The sequence below is a fragment of the Oncorhynchus masou genome, unplaced genomic scaffold (genome assembly GCF_036934945.1).
Source record: "Oncorhynchus masou masou isolate Uvic2021 unplaced genomic scaffold, UVic_Omas_1.1 unplaced_scaffold_1025, whole genome shotgun sequence".
Lineage (NCBI taxonomy): Eukaryota > Metazoa > Chordata > Actinopteri > Salmoniformes > Salmonidae > Oncorhynchus > Oncorhynchus masou.
This window is the reverse complement of record NW_026999940.1, coordinates 147768-172500: the sequence shown is the minus strand read 5'-3', so window position 1 is coordinate 172500 and position 24733 is coordinate 147768. Positions and strand designations below refer to the sequence as shown.

Below are 24733 nucleotides of genomic sequence, written 5' to 3'. Positions count from 1 at the left end.
GGCTAATAGTGCTGTTACTGTATGTGGTATAGTTTACAGCTAGGCTAATAGTGCTGTTACTGTCCGTGGTGTAGTTTACAGCTAGACTAATAGTGCTGTTACTGTACATGGTGTAGTTCACAGCTAGGCTAATAGTGCTGTTACTGTATGTGGTATAGTTTACAGCTAGGCTAATAGTGCTGTTACTGTACATGGTGTAGTTTACAGCTAGGCTAATAGTGATGTTCTGTATGTGGTGTAGTTTACAGCTAGGCTAATAGTACTGTTACTGTACAGTACGTGGTGTAGTTTACAGCTAGGCTAATAGTACTGTTACTGTACATGGTGTAGTTTACAGCTAGGCTAATAGTACTGTTACTGTACATGGTGTAGTTTACAGCTAGGCTAATAGTACTGTTACTGTACATGGTGTAGTTTACAGCTAGGCTAATAGTACTGTTACTGTACATGGTGTAGTTTACAGCTAGGCTAATAGTGATGTTCTGTATGTGGTGTAGTTTACAGCTAGGCTAATAGTACTGTTACTGTACAGTACGTGGTGTAGTTTACAGCTAGGCTAATAGTACTGTTACTGTACATGGTGTAGTTTACAGCTAGGCTAATAGTACTGTTACTGTACGTGGTGTAGTTTACAGCTAGGCTAATAGTGCTGTTACTGTATGTGGTATAGTTTACAGCTAGGCTAATAGTGCTGTTACTGTACTGTACGTGGTGTAGTTTACAGCTAGGCTAATAGTGCTGTTACTGTATGTGGTATAGTTTACAGCTAGGCTAATAGTGCTGTTACTGTACTGTACAATGTGAGAGGACTTCATAGTCACACTCAGAAATCACAATCAGCACTGTCCACCTGGACAAACATGTAGTTTGATGTTCTGCTTTGCCCTGTCCAGAGTGATGTTCTGCAACCATAACACAATGATGAGGTAGCTAGACAAGGAGACCACCCTAGCTTGCAGTTAACACCCCAATGGTGTCAGAACAGTTAGACGCCTGGCCCCTCATATGGTTCTGTGTCATTTCCACATCTACAATATTGACCTGTTTCACTCATCAGTGCTCCAACATACACACTGAACTATGCTGTCCTTGGCTGCAGTGGAACCCAGATGGTTTTGGTTGGCAGGGACCTGAACACTCCTCAGTCTGGTTCTCTCTCCTTTTCTCCTTTTTAAGCCATCCATGTAGCGGCATGTGGTAGAGATACTGGTGGTTTGATCTCTGGTAGTAAGTCACGAGGAGGAGGTGGAGGAGGGACTGAGACGGGGAGAGGCTGAGAGGAGGAGGGGGAGAGACTGAGAGGAGGAGGGGGAGAGACTGAGAGGAGGAGGGGGAGAGACTGAGAGGAGGAGGGGGAGAGACTGAGAGGAGGAGGGGGAGAGACTGAGAGGAGGAGGGGGAGAGGCTGAGAGGAGGAGGGGGAGAGGCTGAGAGGAGGAGGAGGGGGAGAGACTGAGACGGGGAGAGGCTGAGAGGAGGAGGGGGAGAGACTGAGAGGAGGAGGGGGAGAGACTGAGAGGAGGAGGGGGAGAGACTGAGAGGAGGAGGGGGGAGAGACTGAGAGGAGGAGGGGGAGAGACTGAGAGGAGGAGGGGGAGAGACTGAGAGGAGGAGGGGGAGAGACTGAGAGGAGGAGGGGGAGAGACTGAGAGGAGGAGGGGGAGAGACTGAGAGGAGGAGGGGAGAGACTGAGAGGAGGAGGAGGGGAGAGACTGAGAGGAGGAGGAGGGGAGAGACTGAGAGGAGGAGGAGGGGAGAGACTGAGAGGAGGAGGAGGGGAGAGACTGAGGAGGAGGGGAGAGACTGAGAGGAGGAGGGGGAGAGACTGAGAGGAGGAGGTGGAGGAGGAGAGACTGAGACGGGGAGAGGCTGAGAGGAGGAGGAGAAGAGACAGAGGCGAGACTGAGAGGAGGAGGGGGAGAGACTGAGAGGAGGAGGGGGAGAGACTGAGAGGAGGAGGGGGAGAGACAGAGAGGAGGAGGGGGAGAGACTGACAGGAGGAGGGGGAGAGACTGATAGGAGGAGGGGGAGAGACTGAGAGGAGGAGGGGGAGAGACTGAGAGGAGGAGGGGGAGAGACTGAGAGGAGGAGGGGGAGAGACTGAGAGGAGGAGGGGGAGAGACTGAGAGGAGGAGGGGGGGAGAGACTGAGGAGGAGGGGGGGAGAGACTGAGAGGAGGAGGAGGGGGAGAGACTGAGAGGAGGAGGAGGGGAGAGACTGATGAGGAGGAGGGGGAGAGACTGAGAGGAGGAGGGGGGAGAGACTGAGAGGAGGAGGGGGAGAGACTGAGAGGAGGAGGGGGGGAGAGACTGAGAGGAGGAGGAGGGGGAGAGACTGAGGAGGAGGAGGGGGAGAGACTGAGAGGAGGAGGGGGAGAGACTGAGAGGAGGAGGAGGGGGAGAGGCTGAGAGGAGGAGGGGGAGAGACTGAGAGGAGGAGGTGGAGGAGGAGAGACTGAGGCGGGGAGGAGAAGAGACAGAGGCGAGACTGAGAGGAGGAGGGGGAGAGACTGAGAGGAGGAGGGGGAGAGGAGGAGAGGCTGAGAGGAGGAGGAGAAGGGGGGGAGAGGCTGAGAGGAGGAGATGAGGAGGGGGAGAGGCTGAGAGGAGGAGGGGGAGAGGCTGAGAGGAGGAGGGGGAGAGGCTGAGAGGAGGAGGGGGAGAGACTGAGAGGAGGAGGGGGGGGAGAGACTGAGAGGAGGAGGCTGAGAGGAGGAGAGGAGGAGAGGCTGAGAGGAGGAGAGGCTGAGAGGAGGAGGAGTGGGAGAGACAGGGGAGGAGGGGGAGAGACAGAGGAGGAGGGGGAGAGACAGAGGAGGAGGGGGAGAGGCTGAGAGGCTGAGAGGCTGAGAGGTTGAGAGGCTGAGAGGAGGAGAGGCTGAGAGGAGGAGGAGGAGGAGGGGGAGAGACAGAGGAGGAGGAGGAGGAGGGGGAGAGACAGGGGAGGAGGGGGAGAGACAGAGGAGGAGGGGGAGAGACAGAGGAGGAGGGGAAGAGGCTGAGAGGGGGAGGCTGAGAGGGAGAGACTGAGGCTGAGGGGGAGAGGGAGAGGCTGTAGTGGACCTGTAGGTTTTAACTCCAACCCTGTTCCTGGAGAGATAGCCTCCTGTAGGTTTTAACTCCAACCCTGTTCCTGGAGAGATAGCCTCCTGTAGGTTTTAACTCCAACCCTGTTCCTGGAGAGATAGCCTCCTGTAGGTTTTAACTCCAACCCTGTTCCTGGAGAGATAGCCTCCTGTAGGTTTTTAACTCCAACCCTGTTCCTGGAGAGATAGCCTCCTGTAGGTTTTAACTCCAACCCTGTTCCTGGAGAGATAGCCTCCTGTAGGTTTTTAACTCCAACCCTGTTCCTGGAGAGATAGCCTCCTGTAGGTTTTAACTCCAACCCTCTCCCTAGCCTCCTGTAGGTTTTAACTCCAACCCTGTTCCTGGAGAGATAGCCTCCTGTAGGTTTTTAACTCCAACCCTGTTCCTGGAGAGATAGCCTCCTGTAGGTTTTAACTCCAACCCTGTTCCTGGAGAGATAGCCTCCTGTAGGTTTTAACTCCAACCCTGTTCCTGGAGAGATAGCCTCCTGTAGGTTTTAACTCCAACCCTGTTCCTGGAGAGATAGCCTCCTGTAGGTTTTTAACTCCAACCCTGTTCCTGGAGAGATAGCCTCCTGTAGGTTTTAACTCCAACCCTGTTCCTGGAGAGATAGCCTCCTGTAGGTTTTAACTCCAACCCTGTTCCTGGAGAGATAGCCTCCTGTAGGTTTTAACTCCAACCCTGTTCCTGGAGAGATAGCCTCCTGTAGGTTTTAACTCCAACCCTCTCCCTAGCCTCCTGTAGGGGGTAAGAGGTTCAGGAATCTATTTTTATGTTCCCCCAGCGCCCGGTTTGTTATTCTGCCCTGACCTACTTACAGGTCCACTGAGAGACTGGTTGAGAGTCCCAAACGGTACCCTATTCCCTATATAGTGTACTACTTTTAAACAGAGCCCTATGGACCCTGGTCAAAAGTAGTGCACTATATAGGGAAATTGAGTGCCATTTGGACCTCAAGCAGAAAGGTTTAGACCAGAGGAGTGAACATCCTATTATTGAAGCCCTTTTCATGGTGTCTTTCACTCTGTCTCTGCTTCTCTATAAAGGCACTGTGAGGCTGTGACACAGATCTACCTCCATTTTAGGTTAGTTAAGCAGAAATGACCCCAACACCTAATCTGATAGTGAGGTGGTAGATGCTCAGCCTGCCCTATGGCCCTGCTCAGGTACCTACACACAGACAGTTTGTAGAAGTCATCTCAGACAGATCTAGCTCAGAGAGGCCCAGCTCCTAACCTCTCATCAGCAGCATATATTGAGATATTTATAATGGAAAATTAAAGTGTTCATGCAACAAAACGGGGAGACCTAGTCAACTGAAATGCGTCTTCCTCATTTAACCCAACCTCTGAATCAGAGAGGTGTGGGGGGGCTGCCTTAATCGACATCCACGTCTTCAGCGCCCGGGGAACAGTGGGGTAACTGTCTGGTTCAGGGGAACAGTGGGTTAACTGCCTTGATCAGGGGAACAGTGGGTTAACTGCCTTGTTCAGGGGAACAGTGGGTTAACTGCCTTATTCAGGGGAACAGTGGGTTAACTGCCTTGATCAGGGGAACAGTGGGTTAACTGCCTGGTTCAGGGGAACAGTGGGTTAACTGCCTTGATCAGGGGAACAGTGGGTTAACTGCCTGGTTCAGGGGAACAGTGGGTTAACTGCCTTGTTCAGGGGGACAGTGGGTTAACTGCCTTGCTCAGGGGAACAGTGGGTTAACTGCCTTGCTCAGGGGAACAGTGGGTTAACTGCCTTTCTCAGGGGAACAGTGGGTTAACTGCCTTGCTCAGGGGAACAGTGGGTTACCTGAATTGTTCAGGGGAACAGTGGGTTAACTGAATTGTTCAGGGGAACAGTGGGTTAACTGCCTTGTTTCTGGGGAACAGTGGGTTAACTGCCTTGTTTCTGGGGAACAGTGGGTTAACTGCCTTGTTTCTGGGGAACAGTGGGTTAACTGCCTTGTTTCTGGGGAACAGTGGGTTAACTGCCTTGTTCAGGGGAACAGTGGGTTAACTGAATTGTGTCAGGGGAACAGTGGGTTAACTGCCTGGTTCAGGGGAACAGTGGGTTAACTGCCTTGTTCAGGGGAACAGTGGGTTAACTGCCTGGCTCAGGGGAACAGTGGGTTAACTGCCTTGCTCAGGGGAACAGTGGGTTAACTGCCTGGTTCAGGGGCAGAAGGACAGATTTTTACCTTGTCAGCTCAGGGATTGGATCCAGCAACCTTTGGGTTAGTGGGTGTCCCCTTTCCCAGTAATATTGATTAATATTTAGCCCAAACTGTGACTGAATGAGTTGACCTGAACGTAACCCAGAATTAACATTTTGTGTAATTTGGTCAGATTACATCATCAATCCACAAGAGATTAACCTGAAGGTAGTTTTTATATGGATACTGCTGCTATTTGTTTTGAGTGAGATATGAGGGGATGTGCTACACACACACACACACACACATACACACACAAACCTGGTCTCTGCTGAATCACACACATGCCTGATCTCTGCTCCACTGTGTGTGTGTGTGTGTGTGTGTGTGTGTGTGTGTGTGTGTGTGTGTGTGTGTGTGTGTGTGTGTGTGTGTGTGTGTGTGTGTGTGTGTGTGTGTGTTCTAGAGAGTTTAACACAGAACCCTTGGCAAGTAGCAAGACTCGTCAACATAACAGGAGATGTTTTTGGGAACGCTCCCCGTGAACCGTCCAGGTTTTTCTGGCTAGTCTATATTCCATGTAAACTGAGTAACAATTTTCCTGTATAGTTATCTGGATGACGCTGTGGAACATTGGTGTGTGTGTGTGTGTGTGTGTGTGTGTGTGTGATTGCTTGGCCCATGCAGTGTTGTCACTAAGGAGTAGCTAGGTCTAATCTTACTGTGATTATAGTAACTAACCAGCAGCTTTAGACAACTCCAAAACAGCTGAGGAGGTTGTTGTTGACTGGTTGTACCAGAACCATGATAGTCTACATACAGACTGGCTGTACTAGAGTCATGACAGTCTACATACAGACTGGCTGTACCAGAGCCTTGATAGTCTACATACAGACTGGCTGTACCAGAGCCTTGATAGTCTACATACAGACTGGCTGTACCAGAGCCTTGATAGTCTACATACAGACTGGCTGTACCAGAGCCTTGATAGTCTACATACAGACTGGCTGTACCAGAGTCATGACAGTCTACATACAGACTGGCTGTACCAGAGCCTTGATAGTCTACATACAGACTGGCTGTACCAGAGCCTTGATAGTCTACATACAGACTGGCTGTACCAGAGCCATGATAGTCTACATACAGACTGGCTGTACCAGAGCCATGATAGTCTACATACAGACTGGCTGTACCAGAGCCATGACAGTCTACATACAGACTGGCTGTACCAGAGCCATGATAGTCTACATACAGACTGGCTGTACCAGAGCCATGACAGTCTACATACAGACTGGCTGTACCAGAGCCATGATAGTCTACATACAGGCAAGTGAATAATGACTGGTTGGGGATTCTAGTTTTTATTTGGATTAATCCGGCAGCAGTGAAAACCAACATGCAACACAGACATCACATAGGGATTTTTTTTCTGAGCAGACTAATAACACAAACATTGAATTATGACGTTTAATCTCTTTTTAAAGCAAACGTATAATTTCTGGGTGAAAGGGGGCTTAGCTAGAGAGAACAGGCAATGATCTGAAATACTGGGAATCACATTCAGATGTATCCCAGCTAGCCAGCTAACTCCTCAACAATACGCATTTTCTGTCTCGCAACACTCCTTCAGCAAGGACCTCGTCAAATGAAAAACCCTGCAGTAAAAACACTCATCACAGAATACGTGAAATGCCTTCTGCTGGCGGACCGGCGTGTCCAATCAGTGTGTGTGTGAATTCCTGTTCATCTATGTGAACGTGTGGGACGGTGTGAGAGAGTGTTGGAGTGTGTTAATGTAGCTTCAGACTACAGGCTGAAGTCCTCCTCTGTCTGACGACATGTGATATAAATATTAGTTATCTGTCTTGCATTTATGAGGCCAGGAAACGCACACCAGGAACGTATTTCTCCAACATCGTAATGACACGGTGCCTCCCGGTCCCAAAACACACGTTTTCTGGAGACTTGTGGGACGGACGAGTGCTGATGATGTCACACACTTTATGCGCTTTCGGTGAACAGATGGCGTCCAGACTGAGGAGAAATGCTCACACAATGCATCCCAGACCACCCCCTGAAGTGGTCAGACAGATCTGAACACAATCACACAGTCACCGGGGCGGCAGGGTAGCCTAGTGGTTCGAGCGTTGGACTAGTAACCGGAAGGTTGCGAGTTCAAATCCCAGAGCTGACAAGGTACAAATCTGTCGTTCTGCCCCTGAACAGGCAGTTAACCCACTGTTCTGAGGCCGTCATTGAAAATAAGAATGTGTTCTTAACTGACTTGCCTAGTTAAATAAAGGTAAAATAAATAAAAATAAAACACCACAAAGTGACTTTTGTGTGTCGAGACCAGTGTGATCTTCGTATTCAGATAGGAGAAGTCGCATGTAAGTGTCAAGTGTAGACACGACCAGAGAGACCTCTGTGATCTCAGTTTAAGATGCTACAGTCTCTCTTGTTCTATTAGCTCTGCTGGCTCACTGTGATGCTACAGTCTCTCTTGTTCTATTAGCTCTGCTGGCTCACTGTGTGATGCTACAGTCTCTCTTGTTCTATTAGCTTTGCTGGCTCACTGTGTGATGCTACAGTCTCTCTTGTTCTATTAGCTCTGCTGGCTCACTGTGATGCTACAGTCTCTCTTGTTCTATTAGCTCTGCTGGCTCACTGTGATGCTACAGTCTCTCTTGTTGCTACAGTCTTGTTCTATTAGCCCTGCCGGCTCACTGTGTGATGCTACAGTCTCTCTTGTTCTATTAGCTCTGCTGGCTCACTGTGATGCTACAGTCTCTCTTGTTCTATTAGCTCTGCTGGCTCACTGTGATGCTACAGTCTCTCTTGTTCTATTAGCCCTGCCGGCTCACTGTGTGATGCTACAGTCTCTCTTGTTCTATTAGCTCTGCTGGCTCACTGTGATGCTACAGTCTCTCTTGTTCTATTAGCTCTGCTGGCTCACTGTGTGATGCTCCAGTCTCTCTTGTTCTATTAGCTCTGCTGGCTCACTGTGATGCTACAGTCTCTCTTGTTCTATTAGCTCTGCTGGCTCACTGTGTGATGCTACAGTCTCTCTTGTTCTATTAGCTTTGCTGGCTCACTGTGTGATGCTACAGTCTCTCTTGTTCTATTAGCTCTGCTGGCTCACTGTGATGCTACAGTCTCTCTTGTTCTATTAGCTCTGCTGGCTCACTGTTATGCTACAGTCTCTCTTGTTCTATTAGCCCTGCCGGCTCACTGTGTGATGCTACAGTCTCTCTTGTTCTATTAGCTCTGCTGGCTCACTGTGATGCTACAGTCTCTCTTGTTCTATTAGCTCTGCTGGCTCACTGTGTGATGCTCCAGTCTCTCTTGTTCTATTAGCTCTGCTGGCTCACTGTGATGCTACAGTCTCTCTTGTTCTATTAGCTCTGCTGGCTCACTATGTGATGTTACAGTCTCTCTTGTTCTATTAGCTCTGCTGGCTCACTGTGATGCTACAGTCTCTCTTGTTCTATTAGCTTTGCTGGCTCACTGTGTGATGCTACAGTCTCTCTTGTTCTATTAGCTCTGCTGGCTCACTGTGATGCTACAGTCTCTCTTGTTCTATTAGCTCTGCTGGCTCACTGTGATGCTCCAGTCTCTCTTGTTCTATTAGCTCTGCTGGCTCACTGTGTGATGCTACAGTCTCTCTTGTTCTATTAGCTCTGCTGGCTCACTGTGATGCTACAGTCTCTCTTGTTCTATTAGCTCTGCTGGCTCACTATGTGATGTTACAGTCTCTCTTGTTCTATTAGCTCTGCTGGCTCACTGTGATGCTACAGTCTCTCTTGTTCTATTAGCTTTGCTGGCTCACTGTGTGATGCTACAGTCTCTCTTGTTCTATTAGCTCTGCTGGCTCACTGTGATGCTACAGTCTCTCTTGTTCTATTAGCTCTGCTGGCTCACTGTGATGCTACAGTCTCTCTTGTTCTATTAGCTCTGCTGGCTCACTGTGATGCTACAGTCTCTCTTGTTCTATTAGCTCTGCTGGCTCACTGTGTGCTGCTACAGTCTCTCTTGTTCTATTAGCTCTGCTGGCTCACTGTGATGCTCCAGTCTCTCTTGTTCTATTAGCTCTGCTGGCTCACTGTGTGATGCTACAGTCTCTCTTGTTCTATTAGCTCTGCTGGCTCACTGTGATGCTACAGTCTCTCTTGTTCTATTAGCCCTGCTGGCTCACTGTGTGATGCTACAGTCTCTCTTGTTCTATTAGCTCTGCTGGCTCACTGTGATGCTCCAGTCTCTCTTGTTCTATTAGCCCTGCCAGCTCACTGTGATGCTCCAGTCTCTCTTGTTCTATTAGCTCTGCTGGCTCACTGTGATGCTACAGTCTCTCTTGTTCTATTAGCTCTGCTGGCTCACTGTGATGCTACAGTCTCTCTTGTTCTATTAGCTCTGCTGGCTCACTGTGATGCTCCAGTCTCTCTTGTTCTATTAGCTCTGCTGGCTCACTGTGTGGCATGATAGATATAAACAGCTCTTCTGTTTATTCCTCCTGAACAGGATGCCAGGTGCCGCCTGGGGACTAGGTGTCGACCTCATATGTCATCACTACAGATCACTGTGATCTGATTCTCTAGCGTCAGTCTATCTACCTCTCAAAGCTCGGTTCTTAAGCCGCAAAGACATGGAATCTGTGTGTTTTGACGTGGAGGATCTGCTTTTGATGTCGTTGCCAGGTGTGCGCGCGCGCACACACACACACACACACACACACACAGAGAGAGAAATAGAGCAGAAGGACTGGACTGGGAGGAGCATCCTAGCAACAGTGTAATCAGTCAGGAATGAGACCTCTCTTTAAGAAAAACAGACATTTCCTACTAGCTATAAATAGTCTCTGTGAGAAATAGTATTTATATTCTAGGAACACCACTTTCCTCCTGGACCACGACAGTTCTATGCAGGGGAACCAACTGCCGTCAGACCTGGGAAATAACATTTGTTTTCTCCAAGTAACTGCTGCGCTTGACTACGCTTGCCTCGTGGAATATAATAGTCCCAAAAGTGCCAACCCCTTACACCGCCCATCTAGCACACAATGCCAGGCTCAATCAAACGCTGAAGGTGGAAAAGTGTGTGTGCTGAATGAGATGTGGTGTCACACACACCCAGCTATTGTGCAGAGCTGAAGGCCCCACCCAGAAACATCTGCTCATCAAATAAAGACTTGAAACGTCCAAGTGTACTTAAAAACATTGTAGTGTACTTAAAAACATCGTAGTGTACTTAAAAACATCGTAGTGTACTTAAAAATGTCGTAGTGTACTTAAAAACATCGTAGTGTACTTAAAAACATCGTAAGAGCAAACTCTTCAACACTGTCAGATGGAAAGAGCAAACTGTTTGACATCTGTTTAGAGAGAGACTGACTCCCCTTCACATAACAGCCCATCTGTTTAGAGAGAGAGACTAACTGACTCCCCTTCACATAACAGCCCATCTGTTTAGAGAGAGAGACTGACTGACTCCCCTTCACATAACAGCCCATCTGTTTAGAGAGAGAGACTGACTCCCCTTCACATAACAGCCCATCTGTTTAGAGAGAGAGACTAACTCCCCTTCACATAACAGCCCATCTGTTTAGAGAGAGAGACTGACTCCCCTTCACATAACAGCCCATCTGTTTAGAGAGAGAGACTGACTCCCCTTCACATAACAGCCCATCTGTTTAGAGAGAGAGACTAACTAACTCCCCTTCACATAACAGCCCATCTGTTTAGAGAGAGAGACTAACTGACTCCCCTTCACATAACAGCCCATCTGTTTAGAGAGAGAGACTAACTGACTCCCCTTCACATAACAGCCCATCTGTTTAGAGAGAGAGACTGACTGACTCCCCTTCACATAACAGCCCATCTGTTTAGAGAGAGACTGACTCCCCTTCACATAACAGCCCATCTGTTTAGAGAGAGAGACTGACTGACTCCCCTTCACATAACAGCCCAGCTGTTTAGAGAGAGACTGACTTAACTCCCCTCAGTCTGAGCTCTGACCAGACCAGCTTCTCTGCTGACCGCTCTGTGTGTCTGGTATTGAATATGAATAGGATGGTGGCAGCAACACAGCACCGCCAGCTTCCTAATTAGCTTCTCTACTTCGTGTGTGTATATGTCGCGGGAGCCAAGGTACTGTCAAGAGAGACTGCCTGTTCCTCTCAAAGGCTCGCCCCACTATTAATGAGGTGTGTGTGTGTGTGATGTCAGAGAGCATGACACACCTGCCCAGCAGGTAGAGGCTTTAAAAGCTATGCGGAGCAACACAGACTCCTCATTGACTGATCTCTCTCTCTCTCTCTCTCTCGTTCTCTCCGTTTTACAGCCTAAAATGCCCCAGCTGGTGACCTCTGACATGTAAATGGCGTCCAAAGTGCGAGATGCTGTGGTGTGGTACCAGAAGAAGGTAAGAATCCTCTTGTTTCTGTTGTATTTATCTTTGATTGCTTGATTCTTTCCAACAGGATCCCGTGTCTATTTTATCTCAGAGGAGCGAAGAGAGAGAAAATAAACACTGTAGACAGACAGACAGACAGTTGGTGGTTTTGATAGGGTTACCTGCTGTTAACAGACTGACAGACAGTTGCTGGTTTTGATAGGGTTACCTGCTGTTAACAGACTGACAGACAGTTGCTGGTTTTGATAGGGTTACCTGCTGTTAACAGACTGACAGACAGTTGGTGGTTTTGATAGGGTTACCTGCTGTTAACATACAGACAGACAGTTGGTGGTTTTGATAGGGTTACCTGCTAACATACAGACAGACAGTTGCTGGTTTTGATTGGGTTACCTGCTGTTAACAGACTGACAGACAGTTGCTGGTTTTGATTGGGTTACCTGCTAACAGACTGACAGACAGTTGCTGGTTTTGATAGGGTTACCTGCTGTTAACAGACTGACAGACAGTTGGTGGTTTTGATAGGGTTACCTGCTGTTAACAGACTGACAGACAGTTGCTGGTTTTGATAGGGTTACCTGCTGTTAACAGACTGACAGACAGTTGCTGGTTTTGATAGGGTTACCTGCTGTTAACAGACAGACAGACAGTTGCTGGTTTTGATTGGGTTACCTGCTAACATACAGACAGACAGTTGCTGGTTTTGATTGGGTTACCTGCTGTTTCAGTTTGAGTTTAGACCAGTGTCATTTTATGACCGTTTTAATACCGGAGTCATCAAGTCATTTTTTTTTAGCTGTAGGCTTTGTAACCAAGCAACACAGTAAGCCTGTCCTTATGCTGAGGTCTGTGGCCAGCACTGATGTAACAGATCCCTGGTACTGGGCGGACAGACACACAGACAGATGGAGGCTGTTATTAATGTTGTCGTGTACCTCTCTGTGTCCGGCCTGCGTCCTCCACTGAGGCTGACCCGACCGCTCGGTACCGTCTACATTACATCAGAGACCAGCCTGGGTCTCAAGAGGCTGAAAACAGAACCGCTTTTATTCTGGGCAAGAAACATATTTATTAGTGTTTTAGTTGATTGACACAGTAATACTCTTAATTATTTGTATGTATAACTACTTCTATTCAGGCTAGATGATTAAGGTATGCTGTTGTCTGTTACTAGTTAGGGATGAAATGGGAAGACCTGTATGAGTCTATTGGTCTTTTTTCAATGAAGTAAAGAGCAGTGAAAGAGCCAGGCATTATTCACCTGCTGGTGTAACAGCTCCCTGATGTTCGCCTGTCAGCCTCCCCATACAGGACCATCATGAAAACTATTCTGAGCAGGGCGGTAGAGTCGATTCGGAGGAGGTAGAGTCGATTCGGAGGAGGTAGAGTCGATTCGGAGGAGGTAGAGTCGATTCGGAGGAGGTAGAGTCGATTCGGAGGAGGTAGAGTCGATTCGGAGGAGGTGGTGAGTCGATTCGGACTGACAGAACAAGACAGAGAGAGGGACAGGTGATAGAGAGAGTGATAGGTGATAGAGAGAGTGATAGAGAGCAGTCAGTCATTTAGCCAGGCAGGTCCAAACAACTCATAATGTGTTTGAATGGGAATGACTCAACCCTGCTAGCTGTTAGCAGAACATGTTATGACATGAACCTACAGCCCTCCTCTGAGACAGAGACTCAGCAGAGAGAGAGAGACCGTAGGGAGGGAGAGCGAAACGGAGAGACATAGAGAAGGAAAAGAGAAATGGATAGAAAGACAGAGACACATGGGTAGAGAAATGGATGCATGGATGGGGAGAGAGAGAGACTGTCTTTCTCCTTATTACTCTCCATTGATCTGTCTTTCTATCCATTTCTCTTCACCTTCTCTTGTCCCTCTCCGTTATTCTGTCTCTCTCTCTCTCTCCCCCCTCGTGGCTTTGTGCCCTTTACAACGAGACGTTTCACTTCCCTCACTGTGGAGAGGTTTATGGAAAAGGACTGCTCCTAGGAGAGTGGCTCGCAGGAGCAGGAGCCCATCTCCTGTTTCTGACACCGCTTGATACAGGTGCACCCCCTGGACAGGCCGCTAGTGTGTTCCAATACTATCGGCCTGTATCTTAATCTTGTGTTTTCTTAGCTCCTTCATAGCTACTTTGAGCTTCACAATAAACTAGCACTCCTGGAATTGAATGTGTTTAAAACAGGCTTCTAATCTTTTCAATCAGTTGGCACAAATGTCTGATTCATTCTGAGTCAATCTCTTCCAGTCAGACACCTAGAGGGGAAACATCCTTGTCAGGCGTTGGGCTATTACGGGGGTGATACAGTATATCTGGTCAGGTGTTGGGCTATAACGAGGGTGATGCAGTATATCTGGTCAGGTGTTGGGCTATAACGAGGGTGATATATATGGTTAGGAGTTGGGCTATAACGAGGGTGATGCAGTATATCGGGTCAGGTGTTGGGCTATAACGGGGATGATACAGTATATCTGGTCAGGTGTTGGGCTATAACGAGGGTGATACAGTTTTTCTGGTCAGGTGTTGGGCTATAACGAGGGTGATACAGTATATCTGGTCAGGTGTTGGGCTATAACGAGGGTGATATATATGGTTAGGAGTTGGGCTATAACGAGGGTGATGCAGTATATCTGGTCAGGTGTTGGGCTATAACGAGGGTGATATATATGGTTAGGAGTTGGGCTATAACGAGGGTGATGCAGTATATCTGGTCAGGTGTTGGGCTATAACGGGGCGATACAGTATATCTGGTCAGGTGTTGGGCTCTAACGGGGGCGATACAGTATATCTGGTCAGGTGTTGGGCTACAACGGGGTGATACAGTTTATCTGGTCAGGTGTTGGGCTATAACGAGGGTGATATATATGGTTAGGAGTTGGGCTATAACGAGGGTGATGCAGTATATCTGGTCAGGCGTTGGGCTATAACGAAGGTGATATATGGTCAGGTGTTGAGCTATAACGAGGGTGATGCAGTATATATGGTCAGGTGTTGGGCTATAACGAGGGTGATATATGGTCAGGTGTTGGGCTATAACGAGGGTGATATATGTGGTTAGGAGTTGGGCTAGACCGGGGGTGATATGATATACACGGAGTATACCAAATATTAAATACATGTTTCTAATAAACCCCCCTCCACAGGGAGGCTGGTCCATGTTGACTCCAATGCTTCCCACAGTTGTGTCCAGTTGGCTGGATGTCCTTTGGGTGGTGGACCGTTCTTGATATACACAGGAAACTGTTGAGCGTGAAAAACCCAGCAACGTTGCAGTTCTTGACACAAACCGGTGCGCCTGGCACCTACTACCATACGCTGTTCCAAGGCACTTAATTGTTTTGTCTTGTCTATTCACCCTCAGGAATGGCACATATACACAATCCAAGTCTTAATTGTCTCAAGGCTTAAAACTCCCTTCTTTAACCTGTCTCCACCCCTTCATCTACACTGACTGAAGAGGATTTAACATCTGACATCAATAAGGGATCAGATCTTTAACCGGTCTCCTCCCCTTCATCTACACTGGCTGAAGTGGATTAAACAGGTAACATCAATATGGGATCATATCTTTAACCTGTCTCCTCCCCTTCATCTACACTGACTGAAGAAGATTTAACAGGTAACATCAATAAGGGATCATATATTTAACCTGTCTCCTCCCCTCCATCTACACTGATTGAAGAGGATTTAACCACTGACGTCAATAAGGGATCATAGATTTCACCTGGATGGTCTGTTCTGGAAGGAGCAGGTGTCCTTAATGTTTTTTATACTCAGTTTATTAGAAGGCTAAGGGAGGAGTGTATGTTATATTATGTGATGGGTGCTGTCCAGACTGTTAAGGGGGAGTGTATGTTATATTATGTGATGGGTGCTGTCCAGACTGTTAAGGGGGAGTGTATATATGTTGTGTTATGTTATGTGATGGGTGCTGTCCAGACTGTTAAGGGGGAGTGTATGTTCTGTTCTGTTATGTTGTGTGATGGGTGCTGTCCAGACTGTTAAGGGGGAGTGTATGTTATGTTGTGTGATGGGTGCTGTCCAGACTGTTAAGGGGGAGTGTATGTTATGTTGTGTGATGGGTGCTGTCCAGATGGTTAAGGGGGAGTGTATGTTATGTGATGGGTGCTGTCCAGACTGTTAAGGGGGAGTGCATGTTATGTGATGGGTGCTGTCCAGACTGTTAAGGGGGAGTGTATGTTATGTTATGTGATGTAATGGGTGCTGTCCAGACTGTTAAGGGGGAGTGTATGTTATGTTATGTTATGTGGTGGGTGCTGTCCAGACTGTTAAGGGGGAGTGTATGTTATGTTATGTGATGGGTGCTGTCCAGACTGTTAAGGGGGAGTGTATGTTATGTGATGGGTGCTGTCCAGACTGTTAAGGGGGAGTGTATGTTATGTTATGTGGTGGGTGCTGTCCAGACTGTTAAGGGGGAGTGTATGTTATGTTATGTGATGGGTGCTGTCCAGACCGGAATGCTGTCTGTCATTCTGTCACTGCAGTGTGATCTCATTAACCCTCACCTGATCTGGGCTATGGATCTGTTCCAAATGGCACCCTACTCCCTACATAGTACACAACTTTTGACCAGACCCCAAAGGGAATAGGATACCATTTAGGAGTCAACAAAGGACAGGAGCCAGTCATGTCACACGTCCCAGTCCAGCCTTGCCTGCTTAGGATAGTTGGTTTTATTTAGCCCCAGTCACATGAGCTAGTGAAGTCTATAATAGACTTACATCACTGTACGAGCTGTGATGGAATAAGCTGGTGTCTGTCTCTCACACAGGTGCAGAATGGTGTTGCATTGGAATTGATGTGTTTGGGTGTAGGCTGCGTTGTTGTGCTATTGTGGGCCGATGTTGTGACTGAGAGACTGGAGGTCACAGTTTTAGAAAAAGCCCCTTGTTGATTCTGTTCTGTTTCACATCCTGTTTTAACCAGCCATAGGTTGGTAGAATCTAGAATATTTCACTGTGAGCTCTTAGTCCTACAATGTGTGTTTGTGACCTTCACACTGTAAAGTGTGTGTGTGTGTGTGTGTGTGTGTGTGTGTGTGTGTGTGTGTGTGTGTGTGTGCTGCTATGGGGTGTTTAGTAAGGCGATACTTCCTCCATACCAGATGTGTCAGTGTTTCAGCCGAGTATCTCTCCATACCAGATGAGTCTCTCTCCATACCAGATGAGTCAGTGTTCCAGCCGAGTCTCTCTCCATACCAGATGAGTCTCTCTCCATACCAGATGTGTCAGTGTTCCAGCCAAGTCTCTCCATACCAGATGAGTCGGTGTTCCAGCCGAGTCTCTCCATACCAGATGAGTCAGTGTTCCAGCCAAGTCTCTCCATACCAGATGAGTCAGTGTTCCAGCCGTGTCTCTCTCCATACCAGATGAGTCTCTCTCCATACCAGATGTGTCAGTGTTCCAGCCAAGTCTCTCCATACCAGATGAGTCGGTGTTCCAGCCGAGTCTCTCTCCATACCAGATGAGTCAGTGTTCCAGCCGAGTCTCTCTCCATACCAGATGAGTCTCTCTCCATACCAGATGAGTCAGTGTTCCAGCCGAGTCTCTCTCCATACCAGATGAGTCTCTCTCCATACCAGATGTGTCGGTGTTCCAGCCGTGTCTCTCTCCATACCAGATGAGTCAGTGTTCCAGCCGAGTCTCTCTCCATACCAGATGAGTCAGTGTTCCAGCCGTGTCTCTCTCCATACCAGATGTGTCAGTGTTCCAGCCTAGTCTCTCTCCATACCAGATGTGTCAGTGTTCCAGCCGAGTCTCTCTCCATACCAGATGAGTCAGTGTTCCAGCCTAGTCTCTCTCTATACCAGATGAGTCTCTCTCCATACCAGATGTGTCAGTGTTCCAGCCGAGTCTCTCTCCATACCAGATGAGTCTCTCTCCATACCAGATGTGTCAGTGTTCCAGCCGAGTCTCTCTCCATACCAGATGAGTCTCTCTCCATACCAGATGTGTCAGTGTTCCAGCCCAGTCTCTCTCCATACCAGATGTGTCTCTCTCCATACCAGATGTCAGTGTTCCAGCCTAGTCTCTCTCCATACCAGATGTGTCAGTGTTCCAGCCTAGTCTCTCTCCATACCAGATGAGTCTCTCTCCATACCAGATGTGTCAGTGTTCCAGCCGAGTCTCTCTCCATACCAGATGTGTCAGTGTTGTTCCAGCCGAGTCCAGATGTGTCAGTGTTCCAGCCCAGTCTCTCTCCATACCAGATGTGTCTCTCTCCATACCAGATGTCAGTGTTCCAGCCTAGTCTCTCTCCATATCAGATGAGTCTCTCTCCATACCAGATGAGTCAGTGTTCCAGCCTAGTTTCTCTCCATACCAGATGAGTCAGTGTTCCAGCCTAGTCACTCTCCATACCAGATGAGTCTCTCTCCCATACCAGATGAGTCAGTGTTCCAGCCTAGTCTCTCTCCATACCAGATGAGTCAGTGTTCCAGCCTAGTCTCTCTCCATACCAGATGAGTCAGTGTTCCAGCCTAGTCTCTCTCCATACCAGATGAGTCAGTGTTCCAGCCTAGTCTCTCTCCATACCAGATGAGTCAGTGTTCCAGCCTAGTTTCTCTCCATACCAGATGAGTCAGTGTTCCAGCCTAGTCACTCTCCATACCAGATGAGTCTCTCTCTCCATACCAGATGAGTCAGTGTTCCAGCCTAGTCTCTCTCCATACCAGATGAGTCAGTGTTCCAGCCTAGTCTCTCTCCATACCAGATGAGTCACTCTCCATACCAGATGTGTCAGTGTTCCAGCCGAGTCTCTCTCCATACCAGATGAGTCTCTCTCCATACCAGATGTGTCAGTGTTCCAGCCGAGTCTCTCTCCATACCAGATGAGTCTCTCTCCATACCAGATGTGTCAGTGTTCCAGCCCAGTCTCTCTCCATACCAGATGTGTCTCTCTCCATACCAGATGTCAGTGTTCCAGCCTAGTCTCTCTCCATACCAGATGTGTCAGTGTTCCAGCCTAGTCTCTCTCCATACCAGATGAGTCAGTGTTCCAGCCGAGTCTCTCTCCATACCAGATGTGTCAGTGTTCCAGCCCAGTCTCTCTCCATACCAGATGTGTCTCTCTCCATACCAGATGTCAGTGTTCCAGCCTAGTCTCTCTCCATACCAGATGAGTCAGTGTTCCAGCCTAGTCTCTCTCCATACCAGATAAGTCGGTGTTCCAGCCTAGTCTCTCTCCATACCAGATGTGTCAGTGTTCCAGCCCAGTCTCTCTCCATACCAGATGTGTCTCTCTCCATACCAGATGTCAGTGTTCCAGCCTAGTCTCTCTCCATACCAGATGAGTCTCTCTCCATACCAGATGAGTCAGTGTTCCAGCCTAGTTTCTCTCCATACCAGATGAGTCAGTGTTCCAGCCTAGTCACTCTCCATACCAGATGAGTCTCTCTCTCCATACCAGATGAGTCAGTGTTCCAGCCTAGTCTCTCTCCATACCAGATGAGTCAGTGTTCCAGCCTAGTCTCTCTCCATACCAGATGAGTCAGTGTTCCAGCCTAGTCTCTCTCCATACCAGATAAGTCGGTGTTCCAGCCTAGTCTCTCTCCATACCAGATGTGTCAGTGTTCCAGCCCAGTCTCTCTCCATACCATATGTGTCTCTCTCCATACCAGATTTCAGTGTTCCAGCCTAGTCTCTCTCCATACCAGATGAGTCTCTCTCCATACCAGATGAGTCAGTGTTCCAGCCTAGTTTCTCTCCATACCAGATGAGTCAGTGTTCCAGCCTAGTCACTCTCCATACCAGATGAGTCTCTCTCTCCATACCAGATGAGTCAGTGTTCCAGCCTAGTCTCTCTCCATACCAGATGAGTCAGTGTTCCAGCCTAGTCTCTCTCCATACCAGATGAGTCAGTGTTCCAGCCTAGTCTCTCTCCATACCAGATGAGTCTCTCTCCATACCAGATGAGTCAGTGTTCCAGCCTAGTCTCTCTCCATACCAGATGAGTCAGTGTTCCAGCCTAGTCTCTCTCCATACCAGATGAGTCAGTGTTCCAGCCTAGTCTCTCTCCATACCAGATGAGTTAGTGTTCCAGCCTAGTTTCTCTCCATACCAGATGAGTCAGTGTTCCAGCCTAGTCACTCTCCATACCAGATGAGTCTCTCTCTCCATACCAGATGAGTCAGTGTTCCAGCCTAGTCTCTCTCCATACCAGATGTGTCAGTGTTCCAGCCCAGTCTCTCTCCATACCAGATGAGTCTCTCTCCATACCAGATGAGTCTCTCTCCATACCAGATGTGTCAGTGTTCCAGCCTAGTCTCTCTCCATACCAGATGAGTCAGTGTTCCAACCTAGTCTCTCTCCATACCAGATGAGTCAGTGTTCCAGCCTAGTCTCTCTCCATACCAGATGAGTCAGTGTTCCAGCCGAGTCTCTCTCCATACCAGATGAGTCAGTGTTCCAGCCTAGTCTCTCTCCATACCAGATTAGTCAGTGTTCCAGCCGAGTCTCTCTCCATACCAGATGTGTCAGTGTTCCAGCCTAGTCTCTCTCCATACCAGATGAGTCAGTGTTCCAGCCTCTCTCCATACCAGATGAGTCAGTGTTCCAGCCTCTCTCCATACCAGATGTGTCAGTGTTCCAGCCTAGTCTCTCTCCATACCAGATGTGTCAGTGTTCCAGCCTAGTCTCTCTCCATACCAGATGTGTCAGTGTTCCAGCCTAGTCTCTCTCCATACCAGATGTGTCAGTGTTCCAGCCTAGTCTCTCTCCATACCAGATGTGTCAGTGTTCCAGCCTAGTCTCTCCATACCAGATGTGTCAGTGTTCCAGCCTAGTCTCTCTCCATACCAGATGAGTCAGTGTTCCAGCCTAGTCTCTCTCCATACCAGATGTGTCAGTGTTCCAGCCTAGTCTCTCTCCATACCAGATGTGTCAGTGTTCCAGCCTAGTCTCTCTCCATACCAGATGTGTCAGTGTTCCAGCCTAGTCTCTCTCCATACCAGATGTGTCAGTGTTCCAGCCTAGTCTCTCTCCATACCAGATGTGTCAGTGTTCCAGCCTAGTCTCTCTCCATACCAGATGTGTCAGTGTTCCAGCCTAGTCTCTCTCCATACCAGATGAGTCAGTGTTCCAGCCTAGTCTCTCTCCATACCAGATGTGTCAGTGTTCCAGCCTAGTCTCTCTCCATACCAGATGTGTCAGTGTTCCAGCCTAGTCTCTCTCCATACCAGATGAGTCAGTGTTCCAGCCTAGTCTCTCTCCATACCAGATGAGTCAGTGTTCCAGCCTAGTCTCTCTCCATACCAGATGAGTCAGTGTTCCAGCCTAGTCTCTCTCCATACCAGATGTGTCAGTGTTCCAGCCTAGTCTCTCTCCATACCAGATGAGTCAGTGTTCCAGCCTAGTCTCTCTCCATACCAGATGAGTCTCTGGCTCCTTCTGCTGCAGCACAAACGGACATTTTCTTCTGGATGGAAAATGTTTTACCTCAGATGTAAAGCACTGCAGGGTGTGGCCAGCTAGGGTGTGACTGACAACTCTGTGGTTGTAGGAAAAAATTCCTACGCCATTGCCCCACATACAGCCTTACTCTAAAATGGATGAAATAGCTATCTCCCCTCAGTCTACACACAGTACGCCATAATGACAAAAACAGGTTTTTAGACATGTTTCTACATTAAATTTATTTTATTTTTTAATATCACATTTTTTAAATATTTTTTTTATATCACATTTCCAGAAGTATTCAGACCCTTTACTCAGTACTTTGTTGAAGCATCTTTGGCAGCGATTACAGTCTCAAGTCTTCTTGGGTATGATGCTACAAACTTTGCACAACTGCATTTGTAGAGTTTCTCGCATTCTTCTCTGCAGATCCTCTCAATCTCTGTCAGGTTGGATGGGAAGCGTCGCTGCACAGCTATGTTCAGGTCTCTCCAGAGATGTTCGATCGGGTTCAAGTCAGGGCTCTGGCTGGGCCACTCAAGGACATTGAGACTTGTCCCGAAGCCACTCCTGTGTTGTCTTGGCTGTGTGCTTAGGGTCGTTGTCCTGTTGGAAGCTGAACCTTCGCCCCAGTCTGAGGTCCTGAGGGCTCTGGAGCAGATTTTCATCAAGGATCTCTCTGTACTTTGCTCCGTTCATCTTTCCCTTGATCCTGACTAGTCTCCCAGTTCCTGCCACTGAAAACATCCTGCTGCCACCACCATACTTCACTGAAGGGATGGTGTTAGGTTTCCTCCAGACGTGACGCTTTGGCATTCAATGCTGCAGAAATGTTATGGTACCCTTCCTCAGATCTGTGCCTCGACACAATCCTGTCTCGGAGCTCTATGGATAATTCCTTCGACCTCATGGCTTGGTTTTTGCTCTGACATGCACTTTCAACTCTGGGACCTTATATAGACAGGTGTGTGCATTTCCGAGTCATGTCCAATCAATTGAATTCACCACAGGTGGACTCCAATCAAGTTGTAGAAACATCTCAAGGATGATCAATGGAAACAGGAGGCACCTGAGCTCAATTTTGAGTCTCATATAAGGTATTTCTGTTTTTTTATTTTAATACATTTGCTAAAATTTGTAAAAACCTGTTTTCGCCTTGTCGTTATGGGGTATTGTGTGTAGATTGATGAGGAACAACATTTATTTAATCAATTTTAGATTAAGGCTGTAACGTAACAAAATGTGGGAAAAGTTCTCCCTGGACTTGCCCCCAACCGCATATCTGTCCAGCATCGGATTACCTATCTTAACCTGAACCATTAGAAACTAACTTATCCACAGATCTAGGATCAGATTACCTATCTTAACCTGATCCATTAGAAACTAACTTATCCACAGATCTAGGATCAGATTACCTATCTTAACCTGAACCATTAGAAACTAACTTATCCACAGATCTAGGATCAGATTACCTATCTTAACCCGATCCATTAGAAACTAACTTATCCACAGATCTAGGATCAGATTACCTATCTTAACCTGAACCATTAGAAACTAATTTATCCACAGATCTAGGATCAGATTACCTATCTTAACCCGATCCATTAGAAACTAACTTATCCACAGATCTAGGATCAGATTACCTATCTTAACCTGAACCATTAGAAACTAATTTATCCACAGATCTAGGATCAGATTACCTATCTTAACCTGAACCATTAGAAACTAACTTATCCACAGATCTAGGATCAGATTACCTATCTTAACCTGAACCATTAGAAACTAATTTATCCACAGATCTAGGATCAGATTACCTATCTTAACCTGAACCATTAGAAACTAATTTATCCACAGATCTAGGATCAGATTACCTATCTTAACCTGATCCATTAGAAACTAACTTATCCACAGATCTAGGATCAGATTACCTATCTTAACCTGAACCATTAGAAACTAATTTATCCACAGATCTAGGATCAGATTACCTATCTTAACCTGAACCATTAGAAACTAATTTATCCACAGATCTAGGATCAGATTACCTATCTTAACCTGAACCATTAGAAACTAATTTATCCACAGATCTAGGATCAGATTACCTATCTTAACCTGAACCATTAGAAACTAATTTATCCACAGATCTAGGATCAGATTACCTATCTTAACCTGAACCATTAGAAACTAATTTATCCACAGATCTAGGATCAGATTACCTATCTTAACCTGAACCATTAGAAACTAATTTATCCACAGATCTAGGATCAGATTACCGATCTTAACCTGAACCATTAGAAACTAATTTATCCACAGATCTAGGATCAGATTACCTATCTTAACCTGAACCATTAGAAACTAATTTATCCACAGATCTAGGATCAGATTACCTATCTTAACCTGAACCATTAGAAACTAACTTATCCACAGATCTCCTCCTCCTCCTCCTCCACATTATAACAGACAGAGACATCTCCCCCCTCCTCCTCCACATTATAACAGACAGAGACATCTCCCCCCTCCTCCTCCTCCTCCTCCACATTATAACAGACAGAGACATCTCCCCCCTCCTCATTATAACAGACAGAGACATCTCCCCCCTCCTCCTCCTCATTATAACAGACAGAGACATCTCCCCCCTCCTCCTCCTCATTATAACAGACAGAGACATCTCCCCCTCCTCCTCCTCCTCCTCCTCCTCCCCCTCCTCATTATAACAGACAGAGACATCTCCCCCTCCTCCCCCTCCTCATTATAACAGACAGAGACATCTCCCCCCTCCTCCTCCTCCACATTATAACAGACAGAGACATCCCCCCTCCTCCTCCTCCACATTATAACAGACAGAGACATCTCCCCCTCCTCCTCCTCCACATTATAACAGACAGAGACATCTCCCCCTCCTCCTCCTCCTCCTCCTCCTCCTCCTCCTCATTATAACAGACAGAGACATCTCCCCCTCCTCCTCCACATTATAACACACAGAGACATCTCCCCCTCCTCCTCCACATTATAACAGACAGAGACATCTCCCCCTCCTCCTCCTCCACATTATAACAGACAGAGACATCTCCCCCTCCTCCTCCTCCACATTATAACAGACAGAGACATCTCCCCCTCCTCCTCCTCCACATTATAACAGACAGAGACATCTCCCCCTCCTCCTCCACATTATAACAGACAGAGACATCTCCCCCTCCCTCCTCCTCCACATTATAACAGACAGAGACATCTCCCCCTCCTCCTCCTCCACATTATAACAGACAGAGACATCTCCCCCTCCTCCTCCTCCTCCTCCTCCTCCTCCTCCTCATTATAACAGACAGAGACATCTCCCCCCTCCTCCTCCACATTATAACACACAGAGACATCTCCCCCTCCTCCTCCACATTATAACAGACAGAGACATCTCCCCCTCCTCCTCCTCCACATTATAACAGACAGAGACATCTCCCCCTCCCTCCTCCACATTATAACAGACAGAGACATCTCCCCCTCCTCCTCCTCCTCCTCCACATTATAACAGACAGAGACATCTCCCCCTCCTCCTCCTCCTCCTCCTCCTCCTCCTCCTCATTATAACAGACAGAGACATCTCCCCCTCCTCCTCCACATTATAACACACAGAGACATCTCCCCCTCCTCCTCCACATTATAACAGACAGAGACATCTCCCCCTCCTCCTC

At 47.7% G+C, this 24733-nt stretch overlaps 1 protein-coding gene across 1 annotated transcript in view; it reads left to right on the top strand.

The window, feature by feature from the left end:
* The window catches only part of LOC135528720 (protein PHTF2-like), a 107049-nt gene that overhangs the window by 25543 nt on the left and 56773 nt on the right, over positions 1 to 24733 (top strand). Inside the window, 1 exon segment of the mRNA XM_064957814.1 lies at positions 11565 to 11645. Coding sequence (XP_064813886.1) covers positions 11601 to 11645 — 45 coding nt within the window. The 5' untranslated portion in view covers positions 11565 to 11600.